A 17,863-nucleotide genomic window follows, 5' to 3' on the forward strand; every position below is an offset into this window, starting at 1 on the left:
GTCTTGTTTCTCTCATTCCTAGACTTCTTCCGTTCTTTACTGCTGTCGTTCTCTCCTAACCTGGAAGAGCACAACCCGTCGGTTACCGAGTGGAGACAGGACGTGGGGCGGGTTGTCAGGGCAACGCTCTCTCAGGTATACCGAGCTTTAAGTCCATCATCAGTTCCTGTTGGAGTGCTCTGTTCATGTCACTGAAAAGAACTCATGAAATTTCTTGAAAGGCTGCTGATAGCTCACCACGCTTCCTCTCTCTTTAGCTATTCTCTTTCCTTTCTCTCAAACGCTGCTGGTTTTAAGCCTGATGGCTCTTTCTGGGCTCTCTGGCGAGGTTTGTGTTTGGCTGAGAGGCTTTACGTGCTCTCACGCATCCATCTGATTTCCCCTCAGTCTGAGAGCGAGAGATAGGGTAATGTAGTGCTACTGGCAAGAGTGAATCACAGGAGTTCAGAGTGAATATTGATGCGGCAACTGAGAGACTCTAAAGCCAGTCAGCCAATTAAAGAACAGAGCCAAAGAACTGCTCCGCAGAACTCCATTACAATGAGTCGCTCAAGCACAAATATAATGGTCTCCCAATACCTCTGCATTTTCAACTTGAACAGTGCTTTCAGTATGGTTACACAACATCATATCATAAATATTACAACCATCTCGAGATTCACTAGAATGACTTATGATTTGCAAACATTAACTGAGATATTATTAATGTGCAAACGGGCATGAAATGATTGACTAGCTTTTATGCATGAATTAGATCACGTCATGAATGTTGCATGCTGATAAATGTAATGTTTATTAGTGGATGAAAAATATGTGTGTGTGTGTGTGTGTTTTCTAGGTTTGTGGCTTCCCTAAGGACCAGTTGTTGGTGTCTGTGTTTCCTGGATCTCCAACTGCCGCTGAGCTCTTCATCCTACCTGAGACGAACCAGTCGGCATTCAGATCACACACAGAGGAGCAGCTTGATAAGGTAAGAACCACACACAAACACACACACACACACACACACACACACACACACACACACACACACACACACACACACACACACACACACACACACACACACACACACACACACACACACACACACACACACACACACACACACACACACACACACACACACACACACACACACACACACACACACACACATATTGAAATAAAATGCTTTGCTATGATCTCCCCAAATGACAAGGTCTGATGATTGATACAATCTGTTAAAATAACCTATTATGATTCTCTGATGGCTAAATAAATTATAGTGGCAATAAAAACAGGCTTTATTACTAGTGAATAAAACTTATGAAAAATACATGCACTTACTTTAAAAATGTCATGGGCTGAATTTGTAATGCCTAGAAACCATAAAGGGAAATAAAAACTCCTGTCAAATTAATACTTGACAATAATTCAGATTTATGCTAAAACAAGCACTATTTTTTTATTGCATTTTCAGCTAATATAGGGTGATGACCTACAGGGTACGGCTTTCCGAATGAAAAATTGTATATGATCATTTAATGATATTTTAAGTGGCTTACGAATGATTAATATTCACAAATAAAGCCTTTTTGCAGCCTTTATAAATATTGTTTTGATAAACTCAACACAAATAGACTGCCGTTCAAAAGTTTGGGATCTGTAAAAAAAAATCAGACAGAAATGAATACATTTATGACAGTAAAGACATTTATAATGTTATACAAAATATTTCTATTTCAAATAAATGTCGTTCATTAAACGTTCAATTCATCAAAGAATCCTGATATCCACAAAAATATTAGTCTAACTGTTTTTAACATTGATAATGATAAGATGTCAGCATATTAGAATGATTTCTGAAGGATTATGTGACACTGAAGACTGGAGTAATGAAAATTAAAAGCTGAAAAATTAAGATTTGCCATCACAGGAATAATATTTTTTTTATATATATATATTAAAATAAAAAAACAGTTATTTCAATAATATTTGTAATAATATTTCATAATATTGCAGCCTTGGTGAGCATAAGAGACTTTCAACAACATTAAAAAACTTGCCAACCTCAGACTTGTGAACGGTAGTGCATGTTCAATTAATGACCGTGATTTTAGTAATCAATTTAGTAATAATTTACACACATTTACTGCTTTAATGTTGTAACATTGCGTATTAAATATTTCATATAATGATCTGGTCGATTAATACAAGGCTTTTCATTACAGATCATTTAGAAAAATAACAGGTTTCAATTAGCACTTCACTATTTTAGCCCTCCTATTCATCATCATCTCTCACCATCATCTTCCTCTTGTTTCAGATGTTGGAGGTCTTCATGAACGCTTTAAATCAGAACCTGATCCAGTTTGATCTGAAGCCTGACACGCGGGTTACTGTGTCTTTGTCTCAGCTCACACTGGGTAAGACCTGAACACAAGTTTCTGTTCCTAAGGATTTAATAGGACAACCCATGTTCTCAGATGACCCTTCCAGAGGAACAAAAATGCATTTCACTGGTTCTGTCCGTGGTTATAGAGTTTGTTGTCTTTTGTTATGAATTACATTAAACTGTCTGACGCATTGTGTTCTGCATTTAATTGCAGCCTCATTGTGGTAAATTACAGCGCTGCCTGTGGTTATGTGAGGTGACTTTATGCTTCTATGGTTATATAAGGTACACTAAATGATTACTTTGCTTACGCTCCATTGTGTCAAATCCTTCAAACTTCTCTTGGTGCTAGAAATCCTAGAGAACAGATACTCTACCCTGGACTTTAGATTAATATTGATAATGCGGAGCCTGTCTGAGCATGACCAATATAGTGAGTTGGAAATGACATTACAGGATCATAAAGAGTGTCTCTCTGCCACATATAATTCTACCCTTTTCAGACACGGCCATTTGTCTTCATTGCTCCGAACAGGAAAAGGTTCAGATTGCCTCCTGCATTCTGCCGAAAGGTCACAATCATCATGCGTCAACCCTCAAAGGGCTGAAGGATGGACTGCAGTGCGTGTGTGTGTGTGTGTGTGTGTGTGTGTGTGTGTGTGTGTGTGTGTGTGTGTGTGTGTGTGGTGAATGAGTGAGACAGTTTTTAGAATTACTGAAATGGACACGCTCTGAGAGACAGCAAAGAGATTTGTGGTCAACCGATTATTTTTGTTTTCACAGTTGTTGTTTTTATTTCTGTTTTTAGAGATTATTTCTGAGAAAAGAAAGATTTAGAATCATTGCTAGCAAGAGTTATTGTGAAAATCCCAGCGATTTTAAGAATGTCAGAACAGTTAAATCTCAAAGAAAATGATTGTTTTTTTATGCAATGATTAAATGATTTGATTGTCATTAATGGGCATAATACATTATGAAATGGGCATTACATATAAATATAAAATTATTGAAATAAATGTATTCAACTACTTGCTATATTGTATTTGATACAGCGGTTTCAATATGATTAGTCTATATAACCAATGTATGAAAGATTAAGCATAGTAATTAGTCATTTTATAATATCAATAATTACATAGTTACATATAGTTAATCGGACAAGTTTTCCTATACAAATAAATATATGCATTGTCACACGATGGAGGACATTTTGGAAATTATATTGAAAGTTTTTGGTGAGAGTTTTTGGGGTTTTTGGGGAAAGTATTGAGGCCTTAGAACACTATCCGTCAAACAAGCATACATCATTGTATGCTAAAATACCTATTCAAATTATAAGAAACCATCCCTCATTTAAAATGATACATTTTTTGCAAGAACATGCAATTAAATATGAAGTACATAAAATGCATTTTTCATAGATTATACATAATGAATATATATATATATATGCATTATATGCAGACTTCAAGTTCACTGTGAGATGAGACATTGAGACTAACTAAAGTTATGCTGTCTGCCTGCAGCACCTCTGGTGGACTCCAGTGTTCTCCCCAGTGGCTCTGCCATGCTTTTACTGGTTTCTCTGGGCCTGGTGGGATTGGCCATTCTCTTCATCTACAAATTCAAACGGTAAGCCTCACCTCTCCCAAATCCTCCAATTCTGCTCAACAAATCTAGGCTAATTATGGCGGACTGTTATTTTCAAATGCCCTGGAAAAACCAGCCAATGCTGACAAATGATCATCACTTACTTTATTGACATCAGTAACAGTTCCTGTACTTGGATTAGAACAAAAAAAGTGCATCCAGTTTTTTTCCACAACACTACTTTTGGTTCCGTCTGCTCAGTAAAATCCCATGGATCCATGTGGAGACAGAGGATACCCATGAAAAGGAGCCTGAGATGATCAGTGCTGTCGAACAGGAGAAGAACGGCACACGTACAACAGCCACTTCGTTCACATCATGCAGCACACACACCACACACACACTGTTTCCCACGAACACTGGAACACACAACAGCTTCAGCCATCTGCCACCTTCGAGAGAACTGATGGAGAAAGAGCTGGAGGCTCAAAACCCAGGTGAGAGAAGTGATCAAACCATACACAACGCATGTTCTAGGTCATGTCTAATATTGCTACTGGAGGGCCACTGTCCTGCAGAGTTCAGCTCCAACCCTAATTAAACACACCTGAATCTTCCAGGCAGGTGTGATGAGGCAAACTCTGGCCCTCCAGGACCGAGTTTGGACAGCCCTGTTCTAGGTTTTGTTGAGTTGTTGTTTACTTTGTACACCGACGCATGTATCATTCCTATTTTGCACCCGTGCACAGTGGACTTTTCCCTCTACAGACGCACGTCGGTATATTAGGAAATTAACTTACGCTCCCGGGGGCTGTTCAGCGCAAACGTTCCCTGGTGCTATTTTGCAGGTTTAGAAAACAATTCCGCCACTGACCAGGAAAAACCTAGTCTAAAGTCAGTGGCGCGTTGCGCATGTTATTCAAATGCTATTTTGAGGGCGCATGCTTGGCCATAATCAATGTATGTCCTCGGAGTGCTTTTTGACCCACCAAAGTAATTTCATAATTATTTTTAAAATACGGATAAAATGTACTGCCGAATGCACTGACAAGCATTTATTGGACACTAAAATTTACTTTGATGTAATTTCTATTGAAACTTGAATGTCATGTATTTAAACATATTTGCAATTACATATTTGTAATGATGAATTTGCAATGTAGTGCATTTAAATTATATTAACTTTAAATGTAATGTCAAATAACACACTACAGTTAAAATTATAATCAAATACTTTACATGTGCATAGTATGTTAGTCAACACATCAAAATAAGTGTTCTTCTTTAAAGCATGATAAATGTTTAAAACTATGTACTTGACTTTATTACAAAGTGCACTTTTCTAAAGTTTACTTAAGTGTGTTCAGAAACAGTCATGAAAGTGTGCTCTCTTTAAGTACACTTGAGTGGCTTTTTATTTCATTTATAATATATCATCTGAAAATACAGTTTTTAAAAAATATACGTTTAAGTCCTTTTCTGTCACTTTAATGTTTATAAAGATGCGATTTGGTGCTCAAGGAGCATTGAGAGAGACATGCTTGTTTTGTGGCTATCTGTTGTTTGTAAGCGTGAGGTCAGTGCATGGACCCCAATTCATTCATTCTACTTTTATTACTCTGCTGTCAGGGAATGTGATTGTCTTATGAGTGTTTTTGATTCACAGTAATCAAGGACTGATCTCATGACACTGAGGTGGAAAGCATTGATCACAGAGTTGCCCTTGCCTGTTGGTTGCAATTACTGTGAATTTCTGCTTTGTGTGTGTTTAGGAGGCCTTGGGGTTGGAGAGCGGCTAAGGACCAGACAGATTCCAAACTGCACCAATGTCTGAAATGAAGGAAAGTTTAATGATGAAATATCAATTGTATAAGATGTATAATTATACCATTTTCCCCCTTAACTTTTCTTGTTATTGTGGTGCTTATGCCTTTTTTTTATTATTGTGGTGTTTTACATTTGAGCTATATAAATAAACAATTACTTAAGTGTTAATCAAGGTATTATTAATGATAGGTGTAAATTAAATCAAAATCTCTACTGAAAACATTTAGAATAAAATTTTATCAGCTCTTAAGTAGTAGTTTCTTTCAACCCAATACAATTCTTTCTTAAAGCGATCTGCAAAACTGATCTATTCTTCCTAAGCAGGGGCACCAAATTCCTTTTGTAAGAGATCATTCTCTGCATGCTAACTTGTAGATATATTAAGATTATCACATTTGTAAACAAACAGCTCACTTTTAGAAAATCAAAAAGTCATATGCTACACTTTCATACAGGAAAATCAATATTTAATCATTTGAAATATGCTTATAGTTGTATAGTTATACAATGTATGTTTATATTGATGCTTACCTCACCTGAATTGATAGTGACTCTGAGATGTTAAGAGGTCATAAGGAGCATGGTTTTAGGATCAAATAGATGTATATGGCACAAATAGAGGTTGGTACCTTCATCTGTGTAGAAGCCTCATCTGCTGAACGTGTCCATTTGTGCCTTGGCAATGTGTATTACTATTGTAAGATGGCAACATATTCTTATTTTGGTTCATATTCACAATACTGTATTCCTAGAAGTATACTCATTTGGGCGCATGTTTCATTGCTGCTAATAGCTGACAGCCAGTTTTATATTTGACTGTGAACTGAAAGTCACTTTAATCTGAATAAATGTATTTTTACATTATTGACTGCCCACTGATTCTTTACAATGGATTTTAATGACATTTCTATAGAAGTGGATGGCCTGTGTGTCCCAATTTCTCTAGGCAATTTCCAACCACCCATCATTGTTTCATTTCTCCAGTAAATAGTCTAGCAGATGACCTGACACTGAAGAATATTTAATAGGATCACGCTAAATGAAAGGAAACAAAAGAGCTTCTCTGCTGAAATGAAAGTAAACACTGTGATTCAGCATAATCTCCATTGTGCACCATTCCAGGTATATTTTCTGTTTACTGTCAGTTTCTTTCCTGTATTGAAATTTTTTGAGAAGTTTGAGTAGGACAAATTGAAGAGCTCAGCCTTGAAACATGGCAGTGTGAAACACCTGTAGTGTGGGATCAGTCATCTGTATTTTATTATTTTCCCAGATATATATTAGTGAAAAGTTAATTTTGTCAATTTTTAGGAGTACACTGACAGAAATGACTACTTTTATCTTGCAAGGATGCATTAAATTGATCACAAATGACAGTAAATCTGTTCATCAAAGAATCCTGAAAAATATTAGGGAGCACAAATGTTTTTGAGCTCCAAATCAGCATATGTCCCAGGTCAGCTGTAGCGATGATTCCAACAAAGATGCGTGATGCAGAAAGACGATCAAATAACATTGGTCACACTTTAGATTAGGGTCCAATTCTCACTGTTAACTAACTATTAACTACGACTAGGGCTTAAATGCAGAGGTAATCAATATAACAGGGAACAGGTGTAAGAATAAATAAAAACTATAACAATTGATGGGTGACTAGAATCAAGACAAACAATAGACCTTATTCAGAGCAGTGCCATGATTGGTGAAAGCAAGGCTGTGACAAATATACTTACCATCTTCTCAATGACATCTGCTGTAAAAAGCAGTATTAAGCACCCAGATCACTTATAATTTTCCAGAGCTCATGTTGTCGAGTTTTTTGTCGACTGAAATGTCTTGGAAATATATTTTTTGCAATGTTTCGCAAGTAGAACAATCCAAAAACACATTAAATAACAGTACAACCCTCAACAAGAGATGTATGTCTATCCCTCACAGCCTCATTCGCTTTCATTCCCGTTAAAAATCAAAGATGGCGCTGGTGTGAATAAGATCTATGAGAATGGAAACTAAGACTAAACTGAACAAAACAATGTGACAGCATATTAGAATGATTTCTGAAGGATCATGCGACACTGAAGACTGGAGTAATTGTGCTGAGAAATTAATATTAAAATAAAAAACTGTTCTTTTAAATTCTAAAAATATTTCACAATAATATTTGTAAAACTGTAATTTGATTATAAATATATCAAAAAGTATTACTAGTATATTGGTCAGTGTATGAAACTACTTTCAAAAACATTAAAAAATCTTACTGACCCAAACTTTGGAACATTGCAGCCAAACTAATAAGAGAAAGATTTAATTGAGCAAATTCATTAATCTGTTAATCACCAATTTTGTCAGGAAACTTTAAATTGAAATGTTTCATCATATTTTGAGATGGACACAGGGAGTGAAACAAAACAGGAAAGTCTTCAGTTAGGATTTTGACTCCAGGATCTGCTAAAGCTGTTCAAAGACTCGGTACACAAAGGAAATGCAAACATGCCTCTATTCAATATCCACCCATAAATGTGCAGGCTGCTGGTCTGGACAAAGGCTGTCTAAATATCCTGCACCACAGTAGCCTTTAGAATGTCATATTTTTCATCATTTTAGCTCTCTCTCTCTTGCACATACACAGACACACACACACACAGGTACAACCGCAGACGACTCACATATCCAGCAGTTTCTATAGCTCTAAGCATTTTTCAAAGTTTATGCGGTTGCATTTGAAGATTAAAGTTCAGTAACCTGGACAATAGAGCACTCTGCATGAAACAAAGTTAGCTTTATCTATTCTAGGGAGTCCCAGTGGTCATGTTTATGTGATAAGGGAGAGAAGGCTAGAATGAGAGCTTGAGTGATTTTATAGTAAAGCACACAGAGCTTTGCCTCCAAGGACTACCGCTTCCCTTAGAATCTCATTTACCATTATGATTAAATGTACAGCAAAGAAAATAGTTGTATGTCTCGCCGCACACTCTACGCTAAGTGTTCAGTATTTTGTAGTGATGGGCCTACTTTAAATTCAGCCAATATTCACATGTGACCGGCATAATTACAAGTTAATGAGACCGTACGTAAATTGTGAAACTGCACGTCCCATGACGCAGTAGGCCACTTCACATTATTGTGCAAACTTGTTTTGCAGTGTTTGATTAAAAATTCCCCACTCTACTCAACTAAAATAAATAATGTATTTTGCCCATTTTATTTCCCTATTTGTGCATTAATGGATCTTTGTGTAGATAAATAGCAAAAAAAATTATAATAATAAGCATACATTAGACTATACTGTCAGCCAGAAAACGTTGCTGTAAACTTAAGGTTTCAGACTTTCAGCAGTTAGTGCATTTCAACTTCCATGTAACTTTAAGTTTTGGAAAAAGACAGACAGCTGTCACGTTATAAAGTCTGAAAAATGAATCTATGTCGGAGTGATTGAGCTTCGGCTGTCAGCACATGAGAATGTGTGTGTGTGAATATTTCTTGTGTGTAGGCTACTTCCTGTAGCTGACGGACTGTTTAGGTTTCAACCTTTCCTGCCAGACTCATCACTGCCGCGTATAAAAAAGATTTAACATTTTCCAAAGGTCATCCTGCGCTTTCAGAGATGGAGAAACATTGATAAAGTCAGAGGGATTATTTAATGTCTGATGAATTATTAAAAAGGCCTGTTTTGGTTTGAGTACTTCCATCTCCTCCGTCTGTCATTACTTACGGAGTTCACCTCACACATGACACATTCATCAGGCCCGTTTCACTTCAGTGCCATTCTGACTGGCGCAATTGTTAGAAAAACAATCGTGTTCATTTTTTTATGCACAATCATTATTCATGACCTTTATAAAAAAAATACAATGAAATGAGATGTTGTCACCGAGTTGTCAAAACATATCATTAGAGCAGTAGGAGACTTTGCATTTCCTGAAATGTGGACTTTTTTATTTATTTTGATAAATATCGAACATACTAGGCATTAATACAGTATATACTATATTCACTTATGCCAAAAATAACTGCCAGGCTTAAAATTTGGATGCCAGCTCGCCTCCCAACTGGATAAAATCCAAGCAAGAGACTGATATTGGAAATATCCTTTTCCATGGTGACCTTCCAATAGACAAACTTTATGAAACGCAATTCTGTTTTATGTGCTTCATTAAAGGATATTAAACGAGATGGTTGTCCTTAGTGATATAAAACTAATGATTATGCTTATATTTGCAGGAACCTCTTCTCCCCTCAGACTTTACAGAATGACATTTTATTTGTTTGTTGCTAATGTGACCATGTTTAACGTTTATTGCATGTTAATCTGTGTAGCTGCTTTGTGATTCCATATTTTATGGATTAATATCCTATTTTTACTTAGGCAATTAGGGGAGCATGACGATTTCAAACTAATGTCCATTTTAAATGGATAAAGTGCAATTTAACATTTTGGCATAATATGCGGTTTAATCCGTAAGAGATTGATCTGCTTCAGCTATATTTATTGCTTGCTATGTTTTACTTCAAATCTAAAATATCTATTTACAGATCATTTTCATGAGAAAATGTCTAACTATGTAATTATCTGGAATAATTAAATGGGAAGACAATTGTAAATTTAGATTTTTTGAATAAAATCTGAGTGGTTCTTGCATGTGACACAGCCAGGTTGACTTGGGTGGTTGCTAGATGGTTGCTAGATGGTTGCTAGGGTGATGTGGTTGGTTGCTAGGGTGTTGCTATGCAGTTACTGTGTTTTGATGGTTCCTAAGGTTAGTGTTAGTTCCCTTATTTAAAACATTTTAATGAGAACAAAATTAAATAAAGTGAAAATGTGTGCAAAACATTTTAACACAGAACTCTAAACCTGAGATGCATCATCTTCCTTTTAATTTACACTTGCATGTAATCCCTGTGAGTTTAGAGATTTGCTTGATTCTCATTTGGAATTGACAATGGAGAGATTAATAATATTGACTTCCGATTCTAAGAGATGCCATAATGTGTGCAAACAGCCTGTAATTCAGCTTCAGTTCCCTGTATGCAGTTTGTATTTTATATTCATGCTGTGTAGGTTTGATATCGCAGTCACTGTGTATCAGTGTTGTTAATAATAAAATATATATTGTGATTGTATTTGCCATCAATGTAAATTATGCATTGAATTATGCATCGTGTTTGAACATGATAAAGGCAGGACCGGCTGAGATAGAGCCAGCTGCTTCAAAGTTAAAAGTCACTGTGCATATTTTATTTTCCAATGCACTCAAACTCACACTCATACACACGCACAGTCCAATCAGTAAAAAGGTGAATGTGACTTTGTAATTACTTAGATCTGTCATATATATCTACATATATCAACCACCCACTCTGTAATTTTTTTATTGCAAAATTTCACAATATTAGTGTTTTATTGTATTTTGGTCAAATAAATGAAGCCTTGATGAGCATAAGAGACTTTCACTTTCTTTTTTTTTTTTTTTTTGCCAAACCCAAACTTTTAAATGGTATTGTATTTTCAGATGAAAATTGTGCATTGTATCACCTAAGTAACCAGTGTTGGGCAAAGCTACTTTTAAAAAGTAATGCATTACAAAAGTGCGTTACTCATTAAAAAGTAACTAATTGTGTTACTTAGTTACTGAAAGTGATGTGTTACATTACTTTTTCTCACCTGGGTTTGGCTTGCTTGTTTGATTTTTAATTAAAAAAAAAACACTCTTCAGCAATAAAAAAAAAAAAGCGCCTCTACACTTATTCCCGATTTCTCTCAACATGCTGACAGGAGAGCTGTCAGTCAATACATTGCAAAACAAAGTAACTTGCGGTACTTATTTGAAAAAGTAACTCAGATATTTTGTTGCAAATTTAAAAGTAATGCATTACTTTACGAGTTACTTGAAAAAGTAATCTGATTACATAACTCGTGTTACTTGTAATGCGTTACCCCCAATACTGATACAGTTTTCCTCAGCAAGCCACATTTGATGATTTGAGCTATCTTTCATGTCCATAGCACAAAGGTAATAATAATAATAATAATACATTTTATTTATAGGCGCCTTTCTCAACACTCAAGGTCACCTTACAAAATCAACAATAAAACACTCAATCCATTTAACATTGAATCAGCGAAAGCAGGCAATATAATAACATAATAATACTATTTAAAAAAAAGGTAGAGGGCTAATGATTGGTAGAGCAGTACTAATGATATCAAGTGTAATAAAGACTTAAATCAGGACTTCTGAGGTGCTTCAAAACGATCAGGGACAACCAGGAACCCTGGGAAATAAACAGCCGTCCTTCATGCTCTTTTATCATCATTTCCATTACATCAAGAAGCTCGTTATCGCCAGTGTTTTTATTAAGTCTGCGGTTAATGTTGAGTGTCCGCTAAGTGAAAAGACTCCGTGATTAATGCAGTGAAGCACTGTTCTCAGATCTGTGAACTAAACCAAGCTCATAGACACACTCACAAAAGTGCAGTACAGAGGTACACAGAGGGGGGAATCCATCCTCGCTAGTGCAGAATTTCTCTACCGATTCCCCAGTGTGTCACTGCTGGGGAAGAGTCCGGTCTGACTAATGACTGTGTCCAACGTCGTATGCTGGGACCCGTTACACACACACACACACTCGAAGCGTCACTGCGGACACATATCCTCACGCACGCGTGTTAACTCCTACTCTGTGACTAATGATAGTGTCTTATGGCCCATACAAGGGTCAGTAAATCAATTACACATTCTAATAAAGAAGCAGACACATCTCTCTCAGCCTGTCACCACTGATATATTACACATACTATGAGCGAGATTGTGCGCGTGTGTATATATGTGTGTGTTAACGCTCCACTGAGGTCTTTCAGACTCCCACACCACAGTACGGACTGTGATGGAATTATACTGAATAATAATGACAATAACTACCAACCTAAATCACTTCAATGCCATCAAACTGTAATCTAACATCTGCTCATTGTTTATTCTACCGTTATAAATCATCTTTAATTAGTGCTGAGAAATGATGTACATTTCATATGTTCATTTAGACAAATTTCATCTATGCAAGCGTGAAAACCAACTGCTTCTCTCCACATAATTATTTGTAATTGCACCACGATAGTTTCAATAGTAGGCCTATAACAAGACCGAGTTACTAACAGGCAGCTGATGATCCATCCAACCAGGACTGCAAAAATGATGATACATAGGCTTTCTTAGAAAAGAAAAAATAGTGTGTATTCACACCTGTATTGTTTTGCAAAACGAACTCAAGTTTGTTTCCCTCCTTGGTGCGGATCTTTTGGGCAGGTGTGAATAGCAATCGCACTCAGGTGCGGACCAAACAACCGTACCGTACTCTTCAGAACCAGCTGAAGAGGTGGTCTCGGTCCAGTTCTAAACGAACCCTGGACCAGGGAGACGAGAGAGGACCAGGCCTGGACTTTTATGTTATGTTTATGCGTGTGCTTTTTACTTTCGTTTTGTGTTTGTTTTATTATTAAATTGTTAGCATTTCGTTTTAAAAAGTATCCATTCACTTTAGGAAAAGTAGCAATTATTTTTAGGAAAAGTATTGATTCACTTTAGGAAAAGTATCGATTCACTTTAGGAAAAGTATCGATTCAATTTAAAGCTGCATTCCATAACTTTTTTAGGTTAAAAATTATCCAAAATAATTTTTTGAGCAAGTACATAACCAGCCAGTGTTCAAAACTATCTGCTTGCTTCAGCTCGATTCAAAACGGTAAGCTTGTAATAATGTTTTTAATTCCAGTGATACTGGTGGATTTCCGTGGGAAATTCAAGCAAGTCTTTACGTCATTACGTCACATCTGTACACATAAAGAAGGTGTTCCGGCTAGTAGGCTATATTGCATGTGAGGATGTTGGAGGTGGAGATTTATAGCCTTTTCTCACAGCACTTGATATAATTCTAATTAAACTTATCAGTTTGATGGTAAATCCAGAAAGGTTCAAACAAAAATCACCAGTGACAAGATTCACCCATGGAGAATTCTTTTTTGGAAAAGTATTGATTCATTTTAAGGAAAAGTAGCAATTCACTTTAAGAAAAGTAGCGATTCACTTTAGGAAAAGTTGCGATTCTTTTTGAGAAAAGTAGCAATTCACATTAGGAAAAGTAGCGATTCCTTTTGGTAAAAGTAGCGATTCACTTTACCAAAAGTAGCGATTCACTTTAGGAAAAGTATCGATTCACTTTACCAAAAGTATCTATTCTTTTTAGGAAAAGTATCGATTCACTTTAGAAGAGGTATCGATTCACTTTAAGAAAAGTAGTAATTCTTTTTAGGAAAAATAGCTATTCTTTTTAGAAAAAGTAGCTATTCTTTTTAGGAAAAGTAGCGATTCACTTTAATAGAAGTATCGATTCACATTAGGAAAAGTAGCGATTCATTTTATGAAAAGTAGCGATTCTTTTTAGGAAAAGTAGCGATTCACTTTAAGAGAAGTATCGATTCACTTTAAGAGAAGTATCGATTCACTTTAAGAGAAGTATCGATTCACTTTATGAGAAGTATCGTTTCACTTTATAAAAAGTATCGATTCACTTTAAGAAAAGTATCGATTCTTTTTAGGAAAAGTTTCGATTCATTTTAGGAAAAGTATTGATTCACTTTAAGGAAAGTAACGATTCTTTTTAGGAAAACTATCTAAAAAAGTCTCTAAAAGTATTGATTAATTTTAGGTAAAGTTTCGATTCAGTTTAGGGAAAGTATCGATTCCCTTTAAGAGAAGTATCGATTCAGTTTATGAAAAGTATCGATTAATTTTAGGAAAAGTATAGATTCTTTTTAGGAAAAGTTTTGATTCATTTTAGGAAAAGTATCGATTCACTTTAAGGAAAGTAGCGATTCTTTGTAGGAAAATTATAAATCTCTAAAAGAATCAATTCATTTTAGGAAAAGTAGTGATTCTTTTTAGGAAAAGTATCGATTCTTTTTAAGATTCGATAGATTTTTATTAAAATCTTAATCGATTTTTATTAAAATCTTAATCGATTTTTAAGAAAAGTATTAAAAAAAGTATTGATTCTTTTTAGGAAAAATTTATTCATTTTAAGAAAAGTATCGATACTTTTTAACTTTTTAAATATCCTTTTTCAAGCTAAAAGGAAAAAATGCTTTTACATTTTTTTATAGGTCTATCAGAAAATGTGTCTTTTGTGGAAGTCATTTTCCAGTTTCCTGAGTTGTCAATGCTTTTTTCCAATGTTGTCCCACAGTAATATCTTGTATTTTCTAATGGATTTTAATAGAGTTGAGCAGCATATGTACAACTTAATCTCATTTAATTATGTTTGACTGAGTCCTATCAAACTTGGGGTATTGACTGAACATGCAGTGACATCTAGACACCAACAGCAATATTTCCGGATGTCTCTGAAGTGACACGTGATAGAAGTATGTAGTACTGTGTCTTTTAAAAGTCGAATTAAAACCAATTAAACATTAAAAATCCTTATATTCCCAACAGGTCATAGTTCAAATTCGATAAAGCCAGAATCTGAACTGTGACTAGTTAACTACACTGATTTAAACCTGCCAGCCTTGTTAACAGTTCTCATTCTCTGTTTGCATATTCACAATCATAGCCATCGGTGAGGTCATTAACCTCTTCTGGTGTCAAACTATAATAGCAGCTTGGTATTGGTACACATGTTGTAAGCAACAACACTGTTGACTCAATCCATTGCTTTAGGGCAACCCCCCCCCCCCCCCCCCCCCACACACACACACACATCCACCACCCCACCCCCATTCTCAACTGCTGCAATTCGTATATGACTAATACGCTATGGGTCATGACTGCAATGTGGAGTAATGAGCTGCCAACCCCTGTAGACTGTATTATCCATAAACACTCACAAGCGAAAACATGTTAGTTTACAGGTAGTGCAGCTGAGGGCAGCCGATATAGTGAGCAGGAATGCGAAATTGCGGTCTTATAGGGAACGAGAATTACAGTAAGGTCATGGAAGTCGTAATGTGCCCAGAGCTCGAATAAACTACTAACCTATTTAAATCTGAAAGCTTGATGTATTACAAAAGTAATGCTGCAGACAGCAGGCATAGTCCAGACAACAAGCTTTAATTTGAAAACATATATTTTAGTCCAAATGTTGAGTTATTAACATCTAAAACTATAATTCATGCATCATTTATTATTCAATTCAATATGCGTTGCTTGTCAGTGATATGTTGTTTCGCTGCACATGCAGGTGAACTATACAGAGAGTTGAAATTTCCCAATCTGCTTCCAACCTCAATGCATACAGTCAATCACCCCAAGTGATGGGTAGATTACTTACAAATTGTAGTCACTTACTGATTCCAAATTACATGACAAAAAGTTAGTAAGTTTAGTTAGTAACATCCATTACATTACACATTACTAGACTATAATACATTTTTTGATCACTTTTAGATTACTTTTGACTTTTAGATTACTTTTGACTAACTCATTTATCACATTGATTTGAACAGGATAATTATGTACCATATTGATATAAAAATACAAAGAGAAAGAGAATATATTCCATTCTTTGTTATCAAAAACATGTAGTGCATTATTACATTAAAATATTGCATTAAAGTTTCCCAGACTTGGGTTCGTGATGGAACTGCAGGGGTTTGTGAGTTTGATGAAAAGCTATTAAGTAATTTAATCATACAAATTTAAAATGCAAATATATTTTTAAAAAACAATCAAAATAAAACACTTACTAAAAAAGATTGTACCTGCATATCATGATGTGACCATTAACCAACACCAGAGAACAGTGAACTTAATTTTATTATTGACCAAACTTAAATTGATAGTTTACACAAAAAATTCAAATTCTGTCATCATTTACTCACCCTCAAGTTGTTGAGTTGTTATTCTTCAACATATCTTCTTTTGTGTTCATCAGAAGAAAGAAATTCATACAGGTTTGAAACAACTTGAGGGTGAGTAAATGATGACAGAATTTTAATTTTGGGGTAAACTATCCCTTTAAAATCTCAGGGGGTACGCCCAGTAGATATATTAGGTCAAAGAGGTTCAGCTGACAAAATGCTGGAGAATCCCTGCATTGCATGTAAATATGAAATTATGTGAATTTGTACATTTTAATCTGTTTGAAAGACAAAAGCCTTCCAAAGACAGTAATACATTGAATGACTCACTGAGTAATATTGCAAATAATAATTCATGTGTTTGTCGGGAGCTGATTAGATATGCAGTGTTGCAATGTTGAGAAAACACTCAATGATTTATGTAAATCCAGTGATCAGTGATAGTCACATGACTAGTGTCTGGTCTGTGTGTGCAATTTCACAAACCTGGAAGACCTTCTGAACGTATATAATCAGTAGTAGGCTTTTTTAGAAAGGAACATTTAAAAGATAAAAAAAAGTAGTAGCTGGGAGAATCAATGAATTTGGCTATGAATAATTTACTGCCAGTGTGAGAATAGCATAATCATTTAATCAATAGAAAAGTGACTGTAGTCTGATTACTTTAAAATGTAATATATTAGTATTTTAAAATGTAATATAATTTAATTACAAGTAGCCTACTTAATTTTTGGAAATCTAATGATGTAATTCAGATTACATGTCATTAGATACCCAGCACTTGTCATGTGTTCTTATTCAAAATATGGCAAAAACAGATGTCACAAACATGAAAAAAATGCTCACATTCCCTTTAAAAACAGCTGTCAAAAAGCAAAAAAGTTATCATGATATATTGTTATAAACTCATGCTGCGTTCATGCCATGTCGTAATTATCATAATTTATAGATGACAACAATGTTCTATTCTGAGCTGTTCGCCAGTTCAGATTGAGAATTATGCGTTTCTATGTCATCTTTATAAATGCCAAATGAACTTGTAATCCGAGTAATCAACAGACAAAATTACAATACAAGTAACAGTCATTATGCATGCCTAATTAAAAGGCTGCCAATATGCCTTTTTTTATTGAATCTTTCCTTTTGTGCGTAATATAGCTGTTTGTGCATGTAAACAATCTGCAAAGTTACAAAGCACAAAATCCAGCATGAGA

The 17,863-nt window shown here is 35.3% G+C and overlaps 1 protein-coding gene across 1 annotated transcript in view; it reads left to right on the forward strand.

Moving 5' to 3' along the window:
- sorcs3b (sortilin related VPS10 domain containing receptor 3b) overlaps window positions 1–6,658 on the forward strand; it is a 50,441-nt gene extending 43,783 nt beyond the window's left edge. The window contains exons 22-27 of the mRNA XM_082143953.1: window positions 23–135; window positions 839–970; window positions 2,309–2,408; window positions 3,904–4,009; window positions 4,229–4,464; window positions 5,740–6,658. Of these exons, the coding sequence (XP_082000079.1) occupies window positions 23–135; window positions 839–970; window positions 2,309–2,408; window positions 3,904–4,009; window positions 4,229–4,464; window positions 5,740–5,801 (749 nt within the window). The 3' untranslated portion in view covers window positions 5,802–6,658. The remainder of the gene's footprint in view (window positions 1–22; window positions 136–838; window positions 971–2,308; window positions 2,409–3,903; window positions 4,010–4,228; window positions 4,465–5,739) is intronic.
- The last annotated feature ends 11,205 nt before the right edge of the window (window positions 6,659–17,863 follow it).

The sequence above is a fragment of the Leuciscus leuciscus genome (genome assembly GCF_965113295.1).
Source record: "Leuciscus leuciscus genome assembly, chromosome: 17".
Lineage (NCBI taxonomy): Eukaryota > Metazoa > Chordata > Actinopteri > Cypriniformes > Leuciscidae > Leuciscus > Leuciscus leuciscus.